The sequence below is a fragment of the Chiloscyllium plagiosum genome, unplaced genomic scaffold, assembly GCF_037043375.1.
Source record: "Chiloscyllium plagiosum isolate Xiang-an unplaced genomic scaffold, Cpla_swu_hap1 HiC_scaffold_4, whole genome shotgun sequence".
NCBI lineage: Eukaryota > Metazoa > Chordata > Chondrichthyes > Orectolobiformes > Hemiscylliidae > Chiloscyllium > Chiloscyllium plagiosum.
In genome coordinates, this window is record NW_028270142.1 from 24,437,895 (window position 1) to 24,461,878 (window position 23,984).

General features: G+C 38.9%; 1 protein-coding gene across 3 annotated transcripts in view; it reads right to left on the reverse strand.

Moving 5' to 3' along the window:
• Positions 1-23,984, reverse strand: part of csmd3b (CUB and Sushi multiple domains 3b) — a 1,935,846-nt gene that overhangs the window by 301,279 nt on the left and 1,610,583 nt on the right. For all 3 annotated transcript variants that reach the window (XM_087986040.1, XM_087986041.1, XM_087986039.1), the window contains 2 exons: positions 21,020-21,211; positions 11,972-12,110 (listed from right to left, as the gene is read on the reverse strand). In XM_087986040.1, coding sequence (XP_087842166.1) covers positions 11,972-12,110; positions 21,020-21,211 — 331 coding nt within the window. The remainder of the gene's footprint in view (positions 1-11,971; positions 12,111-21,019; positions 21,212-23,984) is intronic.

Consider the following 23,984-nt stretch of genomic DNA (forward strand, 5'->3'; position numbering starts at 1 on the left):
TTTGCTGTCACCAAAGAGCCACCTCAGACTGATTGATGTCTCGGAAATGCTGCGATTCACTAATGGAAATGGAAAGCCTTGCACAAGATGTAGCGTATCTCAAGGTATTTTGTAACGAATGAAGTAATTGGATAAAACTAGGATTTAAAATGAACAGTAGGGATTTAAATGGCTCCACTGACGGCCGTCAAACATCCTTTGCTGTTATCAGGCTTTCAGCTACACAGAAAATTGAAAATCCATGCAATGAATGGGAATAGAAACAAATTATTGGTGCTATCCATTGCACACTAGAGCCTTCAAGTTTATGCTATTCTTTCATCAAATTTCCATTGGACAGAAACATTTTATTTGAGTACTGCATGTAAAGATGGCTTATAAAATCATGAGGGGCGTGGATAGGGTGAATAGACAAGGTCTTTTCCCTAGGGTGGGGGAGTCCAAAACTGGAAGGCATAGGTTTAAGGTGAAATGGGAAAGATTTAAAAGGGACCTAAGGGGCAATGTTTTCACACAGAGGATGGTACATGTAAGGAATGAGCTGCCAGAGGAAGTGGTGGAGGCTGGTAAAATTACAACATTTAAAAAGCATTTGAATGGACATACGAATAGAGAGAGTTCAGAGGGATATGGGCCAAATGCTGGCAAATGGGACTAGATTAATTTAGGACATCTGGTTAGCATGGACGAGTTGGACTGAAGGGTCTGGTTTCCATACTGTACAGCTCTCTGGCTCTATTGCAGATTCCAGTAAGCTTCTACCACAGGGAGAATGTTTCCAAACTCTATGCTGCCTGAGATGCAGGGAACATCAAACACACCTTAAAATATTTTGTGAAATTAGTACATACACAGATAAGATACACAGCTAAAATTGGCATACATGCTGTACCTGTTTAAGTTATATTATCAAGCGTAGTTGAACATATTCTCACAAAATAACCTATATTGTTGATGGTAGATCAGAACCTTAAGGTATTAAGGATGTTAACCTGTAACGCCATCATGTGCTTTCTTTGTAAACTAAATCTGTTACATGTGAAAAAAAACTGCAGATGCAAACCCAGTTTGGCCAAATGCTTTGTGGAACCCATGGAATATTACACCTGTAGAGTGTCACAGAAACTTCAAACAGCAAGTAAAAATGAAACAAGAAGGAGAATAAGGGGGAAAACTAATCCTCCTTCCTCCTTCCCACCTCACTGCATAAAGCTACTATTTGCAGAAGTTTTATACTTTATCATTCCATAAAGAAAAGGATTACAAAATGGTTTAATACCTTGATGTTACAACGTGTGGACTAGTTTTGGGAACAGCTGCTGAAACATGTTTGCCCTGTAGGCAAAATAGAAATAAAAGGGCTCTCTCTCACTTTGAGCACTACCACTAAAAACCTTAAAATCAACCGATTCAACCAACAAAAATGCTATCCTTAATATCTACTACACCAACTGCAATGTTCAACTGTCCTTACTTCATAAACAATTCAGATATCTTCCCTTTTACTTTTATCTTTTGAATTCAACTCTAAATTCTCATGTGTTTAATAATTAATAAATTCATTCTTCTTATTAATTCAAGAAAACCTGGCTATAGTCTCCTTTTCAAACATAAATACGTTTAGTTCTGGGAGAAAGATGTCCACGATGGAAGGCACCCTTTCCAAATTGACCTTGTCACAAGCAAAGGAGGCAGAGGCAGGAGAAAAAGAAGGGAAACCAGTTCATCCCTCCTCATCCAGGAGCTTAACATCTTGTGGGATTCCATCTGGAACAATGATGAATTGACAAACTTTGCCAAGGTTCTGGTCATAACACACATGATGTGCAGACATAAGGCACTTATCACAACACCTAATCACATGATGTTTTCCCACAGTTTGGAAATGTTCTTGCATTTGTTTTATGAAATTATACTACATGCTAAATCTTTTCTTCTAACTGCCCCCATCAAAAAACAAAATTGCACTCTGTTTCTTCCTATTGGGAACTTATTAAGTATATCAAAGTATATTTAAGCATTACACATTTCAAATGTCTCTCGGCACTGTTTCTTCTCTCTTTTTGTTTTGTAAACTATGCAAAAGCTTTTTTTTTAAAATAGTATCACAACTGTTGAGAAAGAATAGAATATGTAATTTATTCTTAGGACATGGCTAAGGATAATATTGAGGTGGTTGTCTATCTATTCCTCAAACTGCACTGGTTCTATGCACTTCAAAGGGGGGGTGAGCAGAATGGACTGGAAAGTCCATTAACCTTTAGTTGAAGAATACGTATCCTTTGGCTTCGGCCTTAGGTAAGAATCATAATGTTTAGGGGAGATTTGAGGGTCGGTCTTTTCACCCAGAGGATACAATGGATCTGTAACTCACTGCCAGAAACCATCACAAAATTTAAAACTGTACTTGGGTATGGACTTGTTTGTGAGTGACTTGTCTCAGCCTGTTAACTGATTGGCAAGGGTCAGAATGTTCTGGATCTGGAGTCACTAAGCCTAGAGGTGGAAAGTGAACATAATCAGGTGGAAGGGTGGCCACATTCCTGCTTTTGCGTGAATTAAGTTCTGGGGCAGAAGGCCCAAGATCCACATTGTAAGCCCCCAACAACTGAAGCCCTGATGGTTAATTATCGACTGACTTCAAGGCCTCACCCCATTTGGGATGTAATTATTTTATCAATAATCAGGACAAGAAAGATTAGCTAACCCAACTCATTAGCAGGTTTATGAAGGCTTGATTGTCAGCTTGCAGAGCTACTTTCAACCTGCACTAATCTGTGAACAACTGAGGGTCTAGATCGAAGGTAGGTGGGTGGATGATGAGAACCAAACCCCTCCCCTTGCTTCCAACAACCCCCTCAATCTCTTACCAATCCCCATCAGGTGAGATCACCTTCCACACAACCTAGCTTTCCATGAGTTTCCATGAGAGGAGCTTAGGCTTCTCCAAATTACAGCGAGGAATGTTTGACAACCAGACTAAAGCAATCCTTATGTATAAAGCAGCTGACAACATTCAGTTTCAGTTATGGAGTGAGACCTGGGCTGCACGTCAGCAATGCAAAAAATGAAAATCCACAATCAATGCTGAATTATTTTGATTCGATAAGATGACTGTCAAACAAACAACAGAGGCCTTTTTGAAGACAGCTGTACATGCATCCAGGCTGCACTCCTTCAAAAGCCATTGTGATGGACTGGGCACTGCGCCCAGCTTGGTGAAAATCTTCTCCTTAGCCAGGTCTAATTTTCTTACCTCCCAAACGGCCAGCATTCCAGGGAAGAACAAAGAAAACCTGACAGAGACGATCTGAAGCTTTTCTTGAAGTGTGGAAGAATTGACATTTATAACTGTGAAGAGTTGCTACCAATCATTAAAAATGGCAATAACCTGTCCATCAAGCTGCATTACACTGTGAGTATAAATGCCTTACCATAAGGCAGAGATGCAACAGAGGAGGAAGAGGAGGAAGTCCTACATTCCTTATGTGTTACCCTGCCTGATTTGTGTAAAGATCTACAGGTCCAGAATCGGCCTATTCAGGCGCATGAAGCCTCAAAGCAAAAAATCAAAATTCAGAGTGGATGTTATCCTCAAATCAAAGGTTAGCTATGACAAAAATGCCCAATTCAATTGGTAACATTTACTGTGCAGAAGAATGTTGGAAATCTCATTTTGCACTCACATCAGACATTTTTGTTAAAATTGGCCAGTGGGAAATTTGCTCCATGCTCCCCAGAAAAGAGACTGACCAATAGTCACAAGGAAAATGTGCACTTGGGGAATCTGGGATTGCTGAATGAAGGAGGAAAACTCCCATTAGACATGCTTTTGTTTCATGCATTAGTTGCATTACTTCAATGAAACTAATTGAAAAATATCAAAATTCTATTCTCCTAAATTAATGGAGCATGACATAGACTGTATGTTGGTGACTTCATTGGAAATGAAATTGATGTTTGCCATTTTACTAACGTAATTTACTAGAATGAGTGTATAAACAATTAAGTGAATAACAACCACTTGTAGCTAAACAGCATCTTTAACATAAAAAACATGTCCCAAGTCATTTCTTAACTTCAATAAGAATTTATTGAAGTTAAGAAACAAAAATGACATGGAACTGCACAAGTAAATATTCGGTCAGGTGAGCAAAGGTTTTGTCAAAGTCAAAAATATAAGAAGTATACAAAAGAGGAAAGTAGGTTAGAGAAGCAGAGAGATACAATGAGGAAATTTCAGAGATTGAAGAGAGGGTCATCAGTCGCAAAGGAATTAAAATTACAGAAGCCCAAAAGACTTGGAGGAGAGCACAGGACCAAAAGGCAGAACTCCAGGGCTCAAGTCGTTTGCAGGGAGATGGGTTGGAAACACATTGAAATTAATCCAATCCACATGGATGAGGGTTTCAGTAGCTGACGCAGAGGTGGAGAGGCATGACGCAATAGGAATAGGAATAGGCGGTTTTAATGGTAATTAAATATTGTAAATTTCAACTTCAGACAGGACAGGAAGAGGAGTAGAGATCATAGTGAGGGAGCTGTGCTTCTGATGGAAGCCAAAGTCAATCTGTCAATGGCTTAATTTTCCCTCCTACTTATTGGCAGAAAATTTCTGTTCAAACAACACTAAGCATTGGTTACAAAAACAGAAATTGCTGGAAAAACTCAGCAAAGTCTGGCAGCATCTAAGGAGAGAAATCAGAGTTAACATTTTGGGTCAAGTAATCCTTCCTCAAAAGCATTCTGAGGGAAGGGTCACTCGACCAGAAACATTAACTCTAATTTCTCTTCACAGATACTGCCAAACCTGTTCAGCTTTTCCAGCAATTCCTGGTTTTGTTTACAGCATCCGCAGTTTCTTCAGTTTTTGCACAGTACTGATTAAGCAGTCTGAAACAGTAGATGCATTCCAGAGGTCGAGAAGTGGGAGTGAGGTAAAGACCCTGTATCATCAGCATACAAGTGTAAGATGGCATGTTTTCAAATTATTTTGTAACAATACAAATCATAGTACACGAGAAAATGTTGTTGATTGGTTAGTCAGTCAATTCTTATAGGCTTTGGTGTTGTCATGGAGAAAGCAATGGGGCAAAGTGGGCCTTCCAAATCGCTGGGTATTTCTTGTTTGGTCTTGATAAGATCATCGTTAAAAAGCTTTGTCTACACACCTCTCCTTTCAGCAATACTCACAGTGATTGTTTATATTTCATTCGATGAGAAGAACTATAAAAAACATGAGGGATGCAGATTTGATTAGTCTCAAATAGCATTGTTCTTTTGTGTCATAGAAACATAGAAAATAGGAGCAGAGGTAGACTATTCAGCATTGGACCATGCTCCAGCATTCAGCATGGTCACAGCTGATCATCCAGCTGAGTTCCCTTTTCCCACCTTCTCCCTATACCCTGTTCCCACCTTCTCCCTCTGGCCTTTTATCCATTTAGTCTCAAGAAAAATATTTAACTTCTTCTTGAAAAAAACAAATCAATGTTTTGGCCTCAACCACTTTCGATGGACGGAATTCGACAGTTACACCCACTGTCTGGGTAATGACATTTTTCCCCAAAGGGTCTGTCCCGTATCCTTCAACTGTTTACTCTTTTCCTCTTCCTTGGGTTCCTATTGCTGGACAATTAGAAACTCTTTGGTGTCTGAATGCAGGGACTGAGGAGGTTTAGCATGTGGGAAGGAAGGTGGGTGGGAAATAAGAGGCCCTGCCACACCATTAACATCATGCCAGATCGCAGGATGAGCACATACTGACATTCAGCAGGGGCATAAGGCATCATTCTCAATATTCCCATTAACACTGGATACTATGACGCAATGCTGGCCCAACATGGGAACCATTCTTTCATGAAGGCACTTGACCCCTGACAGTTTTGCTCTTCCCCATTCTATTGTGCCCCTGGCTTGAAACAGCAAAGGAAGAGTGTTGATGATCGCATAACAATAAAGGGGATGTAACAACCAATTGGCTTGACTTATGTACAGGAACTGAGATGGCTGTGTGGTTGGCAGCAGTAAAGTGTGAGAACGAGATGGAGTATTTGGATATCGGGCTCTGTGCCAAGCACTGCTGTCAGATTGATGGAGATGCAGTTTATCGGGCAGAGGTACAAAGGAAAATTGCAACAAGAGTAGGCCATTCAGCCCCTCAAGCCTGTTCCACAGTTCAATGATATCACGGTGGATCTGTGACCTAATTCCTCCTACCTGCTTTGGGCCCAAATCCCTTAACTACTTCACTTAACAAAAATTAATCTTTCTCAGATTTAAAGTTAACAACTGCTCCAGAATCCACTGCCATTTTTGGAAGAATATTCCAAACATCTATCATGCTTGCGCACAAACATAGATTGCACAGTGAAGAGTCACTGCACCTGAAACATTAAATCTGACTTCTCTACACAAATGCTGTTAGACCTGCTGAGCTTCTCCGGCAATTTATGTTTTGTTTTTCTGATTTACAGCATCCGCAGTTTTTTCGGATTTTGCATCCTAGCCTTTGGTGCCCAAATCTGCTCACAGTACTCCAAGTGCTCACATTACTCCAAGTGGAGCCTAACCAGGGTTTGGTATAACTTCATCATAACTTCCGTGGCCATTGAATTTCAGTCCTCTTGACATGAAAGCCAGATTTATTTTTAATTTAACTTTTTTTTTTCTAGTCAACCTGTTCAGCAATGTCATTACACACTTCTGGAGCAGGTGGGACTTGAATCCAGGCTCCTTGGTCCAGGAGTAGGGACAATACTTCTGCACCACAAGAGGGCACATGCCCCAGAACTTTATTTGCTTTCTTGATTATGTTCTACACTTGTTTATGGCACTTTAAAGATCTATTCACCTGAACGCCCAAGAGTAGCTTGAGAGGTAGAGAGTGAGACAGATAGCAAGTGTCCTGTTAAGATACATTCACTGACTTTGACAATTCTTGTGAGGAAAATAGATTCTTGTAATGCTGATGCCAGGTCCTCAGGTCCAGACTACAGGAGACGACCTTTCTGGCCATTGCTCCAACTTATGAATGAGAGTAGTCCTTGTAGACCCATCATCGTCCCTCTTTCTGCCTGCACCAACAATGCCTCCAATGGTACATTCACTGCCATAAATCCCTCTGTCTGCACTGGTGTTCCTTCTACTAAAAAGGAATTATAAAAATCTTCTTGTGCAGGTCCCCTCAGGATAAAATTTGCCTGGGTAAAAATATGCGACAGCGCAGAACTTACCTAATGGTAAGTTCAAAAGGTCCTCCTCTTGACCCTGTGACATAGTATATCTCCCCTCATAAAGCCATACCAAGGTATTGCATTTCCATTCCCATTCATCCACTATACACAGTGTAGATACAATGAACTGAATAGTGACAGGTCGATGCGTAATTAAAAGAAAAAATATAATTTGCTAACAAGTGTCCACTATGACAAAAAGCTCCGATTTACTACAGCCAATAAAACTACCAATCATCCAAACCCTTACAGATTCAACAGTTAAAATTGCAAACCACAGCAACATTTTTGGAGTTAACTTTCTGTCGGGACCCTCCCTTGACTGCTCCTGTAACCCAGTCAGAACATCCGTATATCAGAAACAAAAAGTCATAAGGAGCCATTTATTCTCTCAGTTTCCATGGATATTCTGCTGAAAATATAAAGAATAAGATGAAATGTTCTTGCTGTTTTCCAGGCAGGCAACTCTTTGGTACTTCCCAAATATTTGACCGAATGAAATCTTTTTGTCATCTATTCATAACTGCTTTAGTCTTAATTTTGCACTTTTCCTGCATTTCGATGGGAACACCAATACAAAACCAACCTAACAGGGAAAAATCAATAGTTGATTTAACTGATTTGCACCACTTAGAGGACAGAGCCTTCCCTGCCCCCGGGGCGTCCTCATAAAGAACTGTGGCAACTTGTAAACAATTGCAATTTCATGGTATTCAATGAATGCAACAATTTGCTAGACTGATCACACTAAGTGCATACCGTGATCCATTTCAATATGGTCATGACAAACTTCAGTTTCAATGAAGTTTTGGATGATCTCAGATTCTAACAGTTGATGAACAGAAATCTAACCTTCAACTGTAGCTGCTAACCCAAGTTCGTTTCTTCAGCTATCAGTCATGATGTAATTATGTGGCTGATAATTATGTTTGAAGCAAACTTGCATAACAGATTGGCAGTTAGTAGAAAACTATTTCACTAATTGACAACATTTGGACTCAGTGGGTCATCAAATGCAACTGTATAATTCCAGAAATTTCAGAAAACATTACTTAGCATAAATAATAAAATCCAGTGAATAAACCATGCAATACAGACTCATGGCAAATTGTATTTTTGCAACCACTAACTGTGTTAATTCCAGCTGACCGAACTGTGCAATTATTTGTGCTACTGCTGCTCTGAAGGTAACACTCATGCTGTCCCATCTAAAGATTTGTTGGCTTCAAACTCCACATCCAAAGTTGGGTGCATGATCCAGAAGTGCCACTCCCTAGTTGCAATGTTGCAACTGTTAACAAAACTATCATATCTGTTGTGGAAGGATATAAAGGTCTAAAAGGGTTAATGCTGAGTGATGCATTAAACACTACCCAATATGATTATGTCATGTGAACACATGTGGGTGAACAGCTTTGGATCTCCAAGGAGTAAGATCTAACATTGAAGTCTCCTGCACTCTCAGTAACAATCTCAATCTTATCAGGCTAACTTGTACATAGTTACAATGAATTGCATATGGGTTAAGACAGTTGCTCCTTCTCATTGGACTACCAGGTCAGTTTTTACTGATTTTTTAAGTTGACTTTGTAAATCCCTATTGGCAAAGCGAATGATGGCAGCAAATCCAACAGATAGATCTTACGCAATGAGGTGCTATGGTGAAGATTCATCTGACAATAAGATTGTAAGATGGGGTGTCACGGTGTCTCAGTGGTTGTCACTGCTGCCTCACAGCACCAGAGACCCAGGTTTGATTCCAGCCTGTGTGGAGTGTGCACATTCTCCCCGTGTCTGTGTGGGATTCCTCTGGGTGCTCTGATTTCCTCTCACAGTCCGAAGATGTGCAGATCAGGTGAATTGGCCATGCTAAATTGCCCATAGTATTAGGTGCATTAGTCAGAAGGAAATGGGTCCAGATGGGTTTCTCTTCAGAGGGTTGGTGTGGAGTAGTCAGGCCAAAGGACCTGTTTCCACATAATAGGGAATCTAATGTAATGTAATCAAGATATTTACAGCATTACATTGAAGAGCAAAGTGTTATGTCCTGACAGGTCACAGGAGGCAGTAGTGAAGTAATAACATCACTGAACCAGAAATGCAAAACCTGAGGCTAATGTTCCCCAAGATTAAGTTCATTTCATAGCATGGCCAATAAAGAAATTTGAATTCAGTAAAAACTGGAATTAAAAGCTATTGCAATGACAACCACAAAGCCATCAATTTACTGAGTTCAGTTTATTGATCTCAAGTGGGGAAGGAAATCTGCCATTCTTATTCAGTCTAACCTACATGCTATGCTAGATTCACATCAATTTGGTTGACTCTTAACTGCCCTCTGTGATGGCCAGGCAAGCTATTTGTTGCATCAGACCTGTACGGAGTCTAATAGCTCTGTGAGTGGCCCTGCACTCCATGGACAGCAACAATTTAAGAAGGAAGTCAACACCACTTCTCTCGGGCAACTGAGGTTAGATAATAAAGGTTGACTGAGTCAGGAACGCTCACATTCCACGCGCAAATTAAAAACCAACACAGGATTAAACAAAAACTGAAACAGCAGATCAAAAATAAAATCCAGATTTTATACTTTTTTTGAAGCAACACCTTCAATTGACAAATAGAATATAAAAGGGGATGTTTCAGACAGTGGCGTTTCCTGTCCCATCAGGCAAAGAACAGATCTTTGTCAATCACAGTTGCACAGAGCCATGTAAAACTCTAAGGGACATCAATTAGTTGAAGACTTGACTTCTGTCCACCAATTGCTGCAGCAGGACTGGTGGTAGCAGTAGCCAGGACACGAACTACAAATAGTCCTCAAGATTCAAAGCCTGGGACCAGCTAAGAGTGGGGGCATTGTGGGGAGCAGACACAAGACCCACAGGGATAAGCACTTGATTGACAAGCTTGGTATTTTCTGCAAAAAAAGAGGGAAAAGCCATGAGATACTAACATTTGCTGGAATTGTCCAATGTGGAGAAGGGACTGTGACTCTGTACTCCTCCTGCCAGTCTCAACACTGAGTCCAGTGGAATGAGGAGATAGTGGATGGAGGGAAAGAGAGGTTGCCCTTAGCAGCTAGCTATTATCCTTTTAAAGGCTTCAACTGGGGAGAGAGAAAGAGAGAGAGAACAGATTATCTTGGGCTTCACCAGCCTTAGATAAATTTGTAGGAGGGTGGGAGGCAGTGGGAATGTGTCTCAGGAAGTCTAACAGATTGCTCTGCACTTGTAAACCCACCAATGTGGGACTGGGCAATTCTGGCCATCTTGATGAAGCGAGTGCTAATATATTGTCGCATTCAGAATTATTTTCTATTTATTTAATAGGGGGAAAAATCCTGAACTACAAATACTGTACTTCCTTAGTTCACAGTTGTGTGCCATTGAAGAAAAAGGTTTATAACAAAATATACTTAGTTTCATTACTCATTTTTACCCTTTTATTCACACAGTAAAGATGTGACCTTTTTAGCTATCCCAACTGGGGTAACATTGCACAGCTACTGAGGCACCTACACTGGTGCATAGATTGCCTTTATGTCAGTGATTACTTCACCACCATTTATAATGATTTTCTCAGTAGACAAAGCTAAAGGAACAGTCTTTCATTGAGCTGTCTACAGTCGATAATGAGAGCACAAAAATTAATTTAATTCAGTTTTCTGTAGAGGACTTCGCACCTGTTCCCAATAAATGTCAAATCGGAAGCAAATGTCACTAGGCCCTGATTTTAATGCGTCAGATAGGCAAGGCCAAAGGTAGGTTGCAAACTGACCTAATCATGAAATATGAAACATGGAATTTTTTTACAAACTGGGCCTCATTGGCATACGTTTGTTCTTCTGTTCAAAGCTAGCAGGCATCATAACAGCTGGTTTCTCAGAAGGTGAAAACATAACAGTGCCTGACAGGAGGTTGCTACCACAGGCCGGTGGTATAGTCCTCAGCATGTAGAGTTTTCTTTAGGTTGTCAGTATGGAGGTTTTAGGCTGGACCTCATAGCCTGGGGTTTAGGAGACAGGCCAGTACTGTCCTGGGCAGTGTAGCTTCAAGCCTTTTCAGTCGGCACCCCCCTCCAACTTCGCTTTGTACCACAAGAAAGACCTTGCTGGCCTGCTTTTCAGCATGACACTGCTTCTCATTGGATGAACTGATCGAAAAGTCACAATGGCTGCAGACCCCAAGGGGCAACTTAAAAACAGAATCTGTCAAATTAGTGCGATATGTGAACCCACCGGTGATTTTAACACCATGTTCGGATGGGGATGGTTATTGTCTCTTCAGATTTTAACATATGCCTCCCATTGTGCTGAGTATCAAGTTATAAAATATTCTCTTGAATATAACTTCCATGAGCCAGACACCCTCCAGTATTTCAACCAAGAGGCCCTTGGTTATGCATTAACCTGGAAAGCGTTGGCAGTCTATTGACTTGCAGATGGAAAATAAAAGCAACTCTCATGTTCAATTTCCCCACACCAGCAAGGCTCATTACATTCCAGTGTTGAGCAAAAGTAGTTACTCATTTTCTCTTCCGCAATGCAGGGTTGCTGATTACAGTTAAATTACTTCTGGTGCATGGTAGATCACTGACTCTCATGATGACTTTCCTCGGGGTCTGTGTGATTCAACTACTTATGGCTTTCATCTCTGAATCTATGTAAAGCTCAAAGCATGCCACTAACATTGAGTAAACAAAGTAATCAATTTTGAAGAAAGAAAAGTACTTACCTAATGAATGTCAAAGATATGATGTAGTCATTATTAACTGTGATAGTCCAATCACACTCTTTGCCATGTGGATAAGGATGTGGGTAATTTGGCGAAAGAATAAACCCTGAAGAACTTGTCAGATTGCCTCCACACGGTGCTGAAAAATAAGATGAACAAGCAATTATGGTCAATTTATGAAAATTTCATTCATGTTCACAACACTCTTTAAATTCCACAAACATGAACACATAATCAAACTGTCTTACAATAAGTGTGGTCCTGTTTGAATTTTACTGTTCAATAAATAAAACCTTACAATTGTTTTGTTCTTCTACCAGTCTACTTTTTGAGGTACTTTTTTTATGTCACAAACTTTTAGGGCAAGGATCAGAGTTTTTGCAAAGTTCCTCTGATAAAATAATTATCGAGTTCCAATTTATTTACAGATAAACAATTACAAAAAAATGCATGCTTTCCAAAATAGCGTAATAATTCTTTTACGCATTAATACACAATTTGAGTAGATTTCCATGCTGATAAATACACTGAAACTTGATGCAAGGAAAGATACTTTACCTCAGTATTTTCAATGACTAATTTGATAGCTTTTTAAAGGTTGCCAACAATTTCTAGCCATGTCAGTGAAACTCTCAACTCACAAATAAAGAAAAAGTTGGCACAAGCACAATGGGATCAATGGCCTACTTTTACACCATATCAATCTCTAATCTTATGAGAACATAGCATCCGAACACCACAAGAAGATGATCAATCATGTGAAAAGTGCATTTGAAGAAGCACACAATTCAGATTTGAAAATATATTATTCTTATCTTCCTTTAGCAAATAGCAGCATGTTACACACTATTAGCTAGTGACAAAGCAGGCAGAGTTAACTGAAGAGCCTACATAACTATGGTATATTTGAGGAATAAACAGAATTCATTTAACATAAAGAGACAACGTCTCAGTGAATGAAAGGAAGCATATTATTATTTTTCCATAGTAAACATTTGGGCTGCAGTGAAATGGCATAGAAATTGAAACAGCAATCTGGGCTTTAACATATTTAAGCTTTCAGATCAGCAATCTATCTCAAGTGAAAATTATGCTGCATTCAATATTGTGTAACTTATGAACACATATAAAGAAAAATAAATCAATGTTTAGTGTTTCTTTAGAAGTGTTTAGTTCGTCAGGCCTAGAAAAGAAAATGTAAACATGTAATTTGGATAGACGCATAAGTGTATACTTAATGAACAACAAATAATGATAATGCTAATTATTAACTGAGTATTCTGTGTTTTGTAGCTTTATGATTTCTACTGAATGGTTTAGATTTTGCAATCAACAGCAAAGCAACATTGCTTGTTATTAACATCAGAGAAAGCAGCCGACAAACAACCAGTGATCTTTAGGACATGAATTTCCCATTTTCTGATGGCAATTCAAATCTAGCACCAAGACACAGACATTTTTCAGGGAACAGCAATATTAATGAAATCAATAAAAGCTAGCAATCATTTGTATTGATGGATTGTCACAGGCCGTTGACCAGAAAGTCAAAAACATTATTTCTCGCTTTTTATGTCAATTTTCAGAAAGCAAATCATAGTTTTTTTCAATTAGAAATTTGGCTGCTGGAAAAAAGGCACATGCCATTTAACTTCAAAGGTTTTTACTATGCATCCATCAAGACAGACATTAATGTTAAATTTTGAAAAGAGCAATAATTTATATTGTTTGTCACAATTATGCCAATTGTCTGGCAAATTGACACTGATTGACTGAGACTTTGCCATGAGGAAGGGACAAAAGAACTAAGATGCTCCAAACATCTTTTTACTTCAAAAGTAATACAATTAGATTAGATTAGATTAGATTACTTACAGTGTGGAAACAGGCCCTTCGGCCCAACAAGTCCACACTGCCCCGCCGAAGCGCAACCCACCCATACCCCTACATTTACCCCTTACCTAACACTACGGGCAATTTAGCATGGCCAATTCACCTGACCTGCACATCTTTGGACTGTGGGAGGAAACCGGAGCACCCGGAGGAAACCCACGCAGACACGGGGAGAACGTGCAAACTCCACACAGTCAGTCGCCTGAGGCGGGAATTGAACCCGGGTTTCTGACGCTGCGAGGCAGCAGTGCTAACCGCTGTGCCACCGTGCCGCCCACAATTCTTGTACATGTTCCTTTTTTTAATCCTGCAGTGGGCCCTGCCTGTGCATATATGAAGCTACGAGCAAATATTTGAGTGTCACATTGGGAACCTGATTTAAAATTTTGAATTGTTTGTTACTGGAATACATTGGGATTGTTCAGCAAGTGTTGTCAAATTTCAGAATCACAACAATGATTGCACATTATGTTTTGCATTTTGCTGTTTGAGCATGATCTCTGTTGGCCAATAACTTTGTTAGACCATGTATGACTAAGAACTAGGCTTGTAAAATGTATGATAGGAATTGTCCTCCTAATTCACAATATCTACTTGAAATTACTGTATAAGACAGACAAAAATGATGCCTCACCATAATTTTACTGAGTCTGTAGACTGAGAGTCAGGAAAACGATTGAGTGAATTGCTACAATTGTTCTGGATGAGTTTTCCAGTACAATGTGGGAGAATATTTTATTTTTATAAAGACAATACATGACCTGTCTATCAACAGCAATACCATGTCCATGTGATTGTTTGACACTGCAAGCCAATACAGGGATGTGTCAATTTGCACCATTTACTGAACTTGGGTTATTGTTATTGAACTAACAAAAGAATGACGAGAGAAAGAATAGGACCAATCAATCATAGTATTGGGAGGTTGTGTGTGGAGTCTGAGGAGATAGGAGAAGTACTAAATGAATATTTTTCATCAGTATTTCCACTGGAAAAAGACAATGCTGTCGAGGAGAATACTGAGAAACAGACTTTTGGATTCAGTGTCTGAAGACTGGAGGATAATAAATTAGAGTTTTTTTAGATTAGATTCCCTACAGTGTGAAAACAGGCCCTTCAGCCCAACAAGTCCACACTGACCCTCCAAAGAGTAACTCATCCAGACCTATTTCCCTCTGATAAAATGTCCCCTTGTCCCAGAACGGGAGTAGAGACAACCCTGGTGAGTGAGCCTTACTTCTGTTGTGGGTAAAGTGTTGGAAAAGGTTATAAGAGGTAGGATTTATAATCACCTAGAGAAGAATAAGTTGACTAAGGATACTCAGCAAGGTTTTGTGAAGGGTAGGTCATGCCTCACAAACCTTATTGAGTTCTTTGAGAAGGTGACAAAACAGGCAGATGAGGGGAAGGTGGTTGATGTGGTGAATATGGATTTCAGTAAGGCATTTGATAAGGTTCCACACCGTAGGCTATTGCACAAAATGTTGAGCACGGAATTGAGGGTGATTTAATGGTTTGGATCAGAAATTGGCTTGCTGAAAGAAGACAGAAGGTGGTGGTTGATGGGAAATGTTCATCCTGGAGTTCAGTTACTAGTGGTATGACACAAGGATCTGTTTTGGGGCCACTGTTGTTTGTCACTTTTATAAATGACCTGGATGAGGGCATAAAAGGATGGGTTAGTAAATTTGCAGATGACACTAAGGTCAGTATAGTTGTGGATATTGCGGAAGGATGTTGCAGGTTACAATGGGACATAGGAAAGCTGCAGAGCTGGAATGAGAGGTAGCAAATTGTGTTTAATGCAGAAACGTATGAGGTGATTCATTTTGGATGAAGTAACAGGAATAAAGAGTACTGGGCTAATGGTAAGATTCTTGGTAGTGTAGGTGAGCAGAGAGATCTTGGTGTTCATGCACATAGATCCTTGAATGTTGCCACCCAGGTTTATAGGGTTGTTAACATCAAAATCTATTTCTCTGTGTTCTCTAGACTCCATTTCTTTCTCCACAGTAAAAGCTGATGTGAAATATTCATTTAGTACCTCTCCCATCTCCTGGAATTCAATACAAAGTTGATCTCCTTGATTTTTAAGAGACCTTACCCTCTCTCTAGTTATCCTCTTGCTCTCAACATATTTGTAGAATCTCTTTGGATTATCCTTCACCTTATCTGCAAATGCTGTCCCATATCCCATCTTTGTCTTCCTGATTTCTCTCTTAAGAATGCTACAACACTCTTTATATTGATTAAGAGGTTCAATTGAACCAAGTTGTCTATATCTAAAATAAGATTCTGTTGTATTCTTAACTAGAACCTCAATACTTTTATTTATCCATTATTCCTCAATCTTACCAGTCTTACCCTTCACTCTAACAGGAACAAAATGCTTCTGAATTCTCGTCATCACACTTTTGAATGCTTCCCAATTGTCAAACATTCTTTTATCTGTGAACAGTCTACTCCAATCAACTTGCTGAAAGTTCTTGTCTCGTTCCATTTCAATTTGCCTTACTCCAATTGAAGACCAACTTTTATGGAAGGCTTTAACTTGTCCATAACCATTTTGAAATTATTAGAATTATGATTGCTGTACACAAAGCTTTCCCCCACATTCACTTCAATCATCTCCCCCCCTTGTCTTTCTTTTCGAATTGACAAGCTCTCTTAACATTCAGAACTTCCCCATCAATCCTTCCATTCATACTGCTACTTAGAATTCCTCCACTCAGCTTTTCTATCAGTGTAAAGTCTCCCTTAACATAATGAGCAAATCTCACTTTCAGTTTAGGTTTGACCCATTCTTTTTGAACAGGTCTTTTCTATCCTAAAAGACAGTCCATTCGTCCAAACCCCCAAAATAGTCTTCAGCCTTTGATTTATCTCCTTTAACCTTTGGTTCCTTCCCTCATTTGAGTTTGGCATTGGGAGTAAACGAGAATATAATACTTTTAAAGTTTCATTTTTTAATCTTCTACCTAACCTCTTAAATTTACTCTGCACTGCTTTATTGTTTCCCTAAAAATGTTATTCCTATCAATAATTTCTGGCTTCTCAATCTCACCTTTAACAATATGCTCAAAACATTGAGAGACGTGCTTAATACTTGCACTAGGAAAACAACAAAATGATAGAAGGTGTCATTGATATTATTAAATGTCACTAACCAATAAACTGCTCATTAATAATTGATTTGGATTTGATCAGGATCATTTGGTACCAGAACTCAACATAAATAAAGGGAGTTGAATTCCTGAAGTGGGATGAGTGTACCTCACATTGACATCATGACAGTAAATGTTGTTGAAGGGCATCAAGAGTGCCTATCAAAATCAGAGAAAGCTGGGGTAAAGTCTCCAATATCGGTGTCATATCAAAGCAGAAAATGAAGGTAATTGTGATTGCTGATGGTCAATCAGCTCAAGACAGTCCCAAGACATCTCTACAGGCTTTTCTCAGGGATATTTCAATCAACCTATTCAGATATATTATGACACAGCTGGGACTATAACCTGGGCCACTTGGTTTATAATTAGGGATGCTGAGTTCTTCATGGAAATGTCCTTAGCCCACCATCTACAGTTGCTTTAGCTATAACTGTGAGAAGTGGAAATGTCCATTGATGATTGCACAGTGTGCATTCAGTTCTGTCTATAACTCCTTGCATCAAGTAACAGTATATGCCCATGAGCTGCACAATCAGAGCAACATTTAGGCTTAGTCTGATGTAGTAAGTAAAATTTGTTCCATACAAAGACCAGGTATTGGCCATCAGCAGCAAAGAAAAATCTAAACACCTCACCTTGACAATCAACAGCATCATATTGCTGAATCACCCATCATGGCAATTAGGAGGTTTAACATTGATTGGAAATTAAGTGGGCCAACCACTTAAACACTATGGCTACAAAAGCAGGTCAGATGGTGAGGATTATGCAGCAAATGTTTTATCTCCTGACATACTGAAACATCTCTATAATTTGTGGGGCACAGTTCAGGAGTATGATGGAATACTGTGTGCTGGATGTGTGCAGCATCAAACAAACTACAGTAGTTTAAGTAGGAAGCTTACGATGACCTTCTCAAGGGCAATTAATAATGGGTAATAAATGTTGTATCTTGCTTTTATTTTGTTTCACTTTAATCCAATTATAATCTTTTAATTTGCTATCAGAAAATGCAAATTAATTATTGAGGACATTAAGTGCTTTTAACTTTCAGGTTTGCTGTGAGAGTACTTTAATGTGATTAGATTTTCACTCACTTACTGTCTTCACTACTGTTGTATGCTGCCTGAACTTGGCTGCCTGATTTAAACTGCTTTTGGGAAAGGGGAAACGCATTACACAGAGATCACTGGATATTTTTGGACACCTTTCTTTCAGTTTAGTGCTCGGCACTGTTGCTTTGTCACTGACTATAAAATTCAGCCAACAGTATGGTGCTGGAAAAGGCACTGAAAACTCATGATGAAGGGCTTTTGCCCGAAATGTTGATTCTCCTGCTCCTCAGATGCTGCCTGACCTGCTGTGCTTTTCCAGCATCTGCAGTCCTCACTTTCGCCAATAAAATTAAGCTAGATAGGAGGGGTCGCTAACCAGCAAGATGACTCCTTCCTGGGGAGAATATAGTTAGCAGATATGTACTGTCATTGATTTAAACTGTCTTCTGAAGTCACTGAAGTAAATGATAGCTCTGGAATACAATGTTGATGTTGATTAATGTGAAATAACAGGAACTAGCAACTTAACATGAAAGTGTTGTATTAATAAAGCTGTTATTTCAAGTGAGGAAAGCTGATTACCAATAAAGACAGCTGGAAGTTCAGCAATCCCAGGAGCACCACCAGGAGTGGCAGTCATTGCTGGGAATGTGCTAGGAAGAGGAGGAAGCCGTGAAAGCATATCTGGGTGGTAGAGCGGATCTCTACCTTACCTGCCGTGTGTAAAATGGCATTGTATTGGTAAGATGACAGGGACTCCACCTCACTGCCTTCCCTTGCTATCAAGAAATGGCTGAATGCAATAAATAAAGCAAAAGCTATTAGCTCTGACATCCTGGCAGCAGTGTTAATGATATGAGGTTTAGAACAACTCTTCCCCAGACAAGCTGTTACAGAATAGAGACAACATAGGCCGCATTCCAATAAGTACAAAAATGCCTCAGTACATTTTGTCCATAAAAAGCAGATCCAATCCGGCCAATTACCATCTCAGCAACATGCTTTCAGTCATCACACAGTGATGGAAGCTATCATAGATGGTGCTATTAAATGTCACTAACCAATAAACTGCTTCTTGTTAATTGGCTTGGATTTGATCATGACCATTTGGCACCAGAACTCAACACAGGTGAAGGGAGGTGATCCAGAAGTGGGATGGGTATCTCCCAAATCCTGAGGGGTAGTATTTATTTAATTTAATACCCTCAGACAGTTGTAATGGAGTAGTGCAAACCATTTTTGTGTTTAAATGATTGAATCACAGCAGCAGGAAACAAGTTTGGCACACATAATAGTCCTGAAACTGTGGTGAAGCTGAATTCATTTTTTGTGAAGGTCAATCTATTATACAAATTGATACAACGTTCATGCTATTTCAAAGGCATATGGAGATTCACTTCCTTCAAATTTTGTTTACCATATTACCAGAATTTTACAAGACAGTATGATTAGTTGTGTGAGAGTGGACCAAAGTTGTTATCATGTTCTTTTAGGCACTCACAATTAGGGGAGACAAAGTACAATAATGCAATGTTTCACAAGTAGGGGAGACAAAGTACAATAATGCAATGTTTAAAAAGAAAGATGTAAAACGAACAACAAATTGCACTTCTCTCACATGCTTTAAGTATAAAAATGTCCTAAGGCACTTCAGAGGGAAATCAGACATAATTGGGCACTGGAAAACATATTGCCATAAATACACCACTTAAAAGTGACCAGCTGCAGAGAGTTATGATTAACCATAAAGTTCCTCACAGAGCGTTAATATTATCATGGGAGAAAATTAGTTTGGAGGAATTACAACTGTCTGAGGATATTAAATTAAATAAATACAGCTAAAATGATATGATCAATAAAACATTCTGGCAGCTAGCTTCAGCACACCACTTAGCTAAATAACTTGAAGTCTATCCCGCATCCTCATATTGACACCATTTTTATTAATGAATAATGGAAGCAATACTATATACTCCATAAAATCTCTCACACAAACAGGCAGATGGCCCTCATATGTCTTTGTTGTTATCTAGTTGTAATCAGATCGGCAATATTCCAGATTTGGCCAGCTACTTGCATCCAATCTCTTAACTCGGCCTTTCCTCTACCACCTAACAAACCTAATCTGAAATCTTATCATAGTCTCTGCTTCAATGATTCACTCTGGCACTGAATTCCACAGAGTCTCAAATTTCTAAGTGCATTTTCCTGTAGTCTGTCCATTTATCTCATTTCCAAGTCTGTTATTCGTGACTTGTCACTTAGCTTTGAAGTGTTCTTTCTATCCTTTCATAATTCTAAACAAATCTATCAAATTACTCCTTAATCTTCCCAAACTGTCAAGTTAACCTTCATGTTTGGAGCTCCTCATTTAAGTCATTGTGCTCACAAATTAGATCTGAACCTATTCTTGTTCCTGAACATCATTCCCACGATACATAGATTTTAAGGCTTTCCACAGCACTTCCACTGAATAAATACTTCTTTTTAAATTGTTCTCAAAAGAACTGTTGATTAAATTTCTGCAATGAGGTGCTTCCATCTAAGTTTTATTTAGTTTTTTTCATTATGTACAGTACAGGTAAATGACTTATATGTACACTGATCTACAGTTGACAAAGCAAAATCGAGATTTGTCAATTTCTTTGAATTTGAAACACATTTAATTCTCTGTTTGTTCTATTTTCCAAACATTATTGAGTTTGAGGGTTGCAAAGGCAAGTCACATCAAGTTCAAAATGTGAGCTGCAATTCTTTCTCCATAGATGCTGCCAACCTATTGAGTTTCTTTTCCAGAATGTTCTCTTGTCATTACTGTCTATACTTGTACAATCAGGAAGTAGCAACAAAATAAAATTTTTCACATTTTAAAGCAGATTAAAACTTGTTACTACTAAAACAATTTAAAAGTAAAAAGTGCAATTGAAATCACGTACCGATGCAAACAGGAGGGCTGGGCTGCCAGAAGTATCTGTTTTCCACCTGAATGCAGGCAATTTTCTCTTCTCCCTGAAGCTCGTAGCCAGGTTCACACTGGAAAATGACAGTATCCCCAGGATCTCGGCCATCTCCATTCCGACTCCCATTCATTGGTACACCAGGGTCACGGCAAGCGGTTGCCACCGAGCCTAGAGATTGATCAGAGCTATGTTATTTACAATAATGATGTTGGCTCATTTGCTGCAATCTTTTCTTTTAAATTGAACATGTCCATTTAGTTAAACATTCATAAAAGCTCAAAGTCCTCATAATTCGTAATGGTATCATTAATGTTTAAGATGGAACTTCTGCTTGTTCAATTTCTATTCTTTCTTATTTTTGGCATGACCCATCAAAACAGAGCTGGATGAGTGGAAGATATTATAGCTCAGAATTTTCCACATTGCACTCATGTTAACTTTACACAAAATTTATGCCAGGTTATCCACCCAAATTTCTTATAGAATTTCATTGTGAACACCGAGATCCCAAAATCATTGCAAAATAAATACAACGTATCACCAACAGGAGTAATTGTGTCTTCTGCTTTGCTTTTCACTTTCACATCATCTGGATTCTGATGCTCCTCTTGCTCTTCCAGTATTGTGTAGAACAGGGACTCACTCGTTTGGAAGATCATTGTAATCGCTTATTTTTCCCTCCTCTTAAATTCCAACATTTGGCTCAAGTGTAATTTGCAGCTGACTCCCACCCTCTTCTTCAAAAGTAAAGTGAGCTACATGCTACATGTGTATGCTCACCGTTGAAGCTGAAAGTAGATCTGGCCTTTAATATAGCCCAGTGCTCAGATTGGGACAGAGAGTGGGTGTTACAAATGATTTCTCCACTACACTAAGAAGTTCACCTAAAGCCAAACAAAATCCATGACCTTTCATATACAGAGTAGTATTCAGTGCAAGTTTTTCTAATTCCCACCGTGCTATGACAGGAAATCTTCAGGTAATCCTGGAGAAACAGCACAGATGTCACTTTCTAGCAACTTCTACTAATTGTCCAGGGCTCATTTCATTTTCTATCACAAATCCGGGAAAAAGAAAATCAGGCTCTGTCTCAATTATTATATCTACATCATAAGTAAATTAAACTACAAAGTAGAATAAAAATTTCTTTTTTAGAAATTGTCAATCCAATGAATGATTCTTCAAAATAATATGAAAAAGAACAATGATGGGTCACAATATAATGAGAACGATACTATGCTGCAGAGAAATGGTGTACCATGCTGCAGAGAAATGGTGTACCATGTCAGTCCTCAAATTATCTCTGTTAGTTAGCTTTAAGCATAAAACAAGGAGCAACTTAGGAACATTGACATGTCTAAATATTATTCTGCAAAATGCTTAGGAACCATACAGCAGTTTATTTGAACACATTTTCTCTTCGAGCAATTTCTGCCAACCTTGCAACTCCAGAATGACAGGAAACATACAGCTCACCAGGGAAGAAAAATAAGTTTGGAAAAGTTTACCTTAAGGATTTCAGACAAGATCACTGTGCATTGTGTGCTAATATGCAGAAGATTCTGCAAAAATTATGCAAAGCAATAACACAGCAATCAGTAATTGCTGTCTGCTCTAATTGTGAGGCATTTTGCAATTGAAAATGTCAAGGATACAACACCTGATACTTGATCAAAAGTTGTCAGGATTTGAGTGCCCTCCAAGAAGCAACAAAAATTGTCGATTGATTGTTACTTTTAAAGTGGAAATGGATAAATATATTAAGAAAAGAAGAAGGTATATGAGATAGAACAAACAGATAATATTTCTTCTCTTTAGTGATTCACCCAGTTCCATCATCTAAAACATGTAAAGCCTCTCAGTTCAATGCAACTGTCCAATTGTTGGTGCATTACAAGTGTGTTTTGCAAGTTCAGTGACACATTAATGCCCAGCCTATCTGCTGGAGTAAATTAACAAATGTGTAAATATGGTTGGTGCTGGAAGCATTTGCCAGGCAAGGTATTTTTTCAGGTTTTCTATGGGAAACCAGCCCTATACATACGTTGCAGGTTTGAAGTTGTGTCTCATTGCTGCATGATAGTACATGACAAGCATTTAAGGAAATGTAAGGTTGTCTCAGAGCTTTTTGGGGGAAAATAGCAAAAGTTATTAAGTGTGAGGAACACTTTCTCGCCTACATATTTGTATAGTAATTTGGTGTAACAAACCGTTGGGTGTACACAAGGCATCTTCTCTTAGCTATGTTATTTTCTTCCTGATTTACAGCCAGAATGTATTATTGGGTACTATGGATGGTGTTTTTAACATTCTCTATGTCTATTAGGAATTTTAACAGTTTCCTCATTTGTCTTCTTTCAGTTGCTCTGAATTTACTTGCATTTCTCCAAAGCTAGTTGATCATCCTCCTCCACCTTATTTTGTCAATCAACCATTCCTGTCCCAATTTCACTGAATTAAAGTTTGTCCCTACCATATCAATCTAGTCTTAGACTTCCCTCATTTCCATCACTGGTCTCACCACATTCCCTCTCTCTCTTTCTTCCTCTCTCCACAACAATGATCATCCAACTTCAAACCCTTCTTGGTTACTTTTTTTGGTGTTCCCAAATTTCACTAACCTCTTTTGTGTTCATTCCTAATTTTGTCCTTTTCTGCACAATGTAACAAGGCAGGTTTCTTAACTGTCCTGTAGCCTTTTCTTTGTTACAGTTAACCGTACATTTTTCTTATTTAGTACCCTAATGGATTGCTTCTATTTATGCAACCAAAGCTACTCTGTGATTTAATTTCCATTTCTGTATTTTTATCTTCTGCCACTATTGATGCCAACTAATTAAGCTATTAACTTGCTCAGTTTTCACAGGTTTCAAAAGTGGCCCAGGACAACAATGGAGTCAGGTAAATGATATGATCAGAAGGTCTCTAGCTTTAAGCCCTT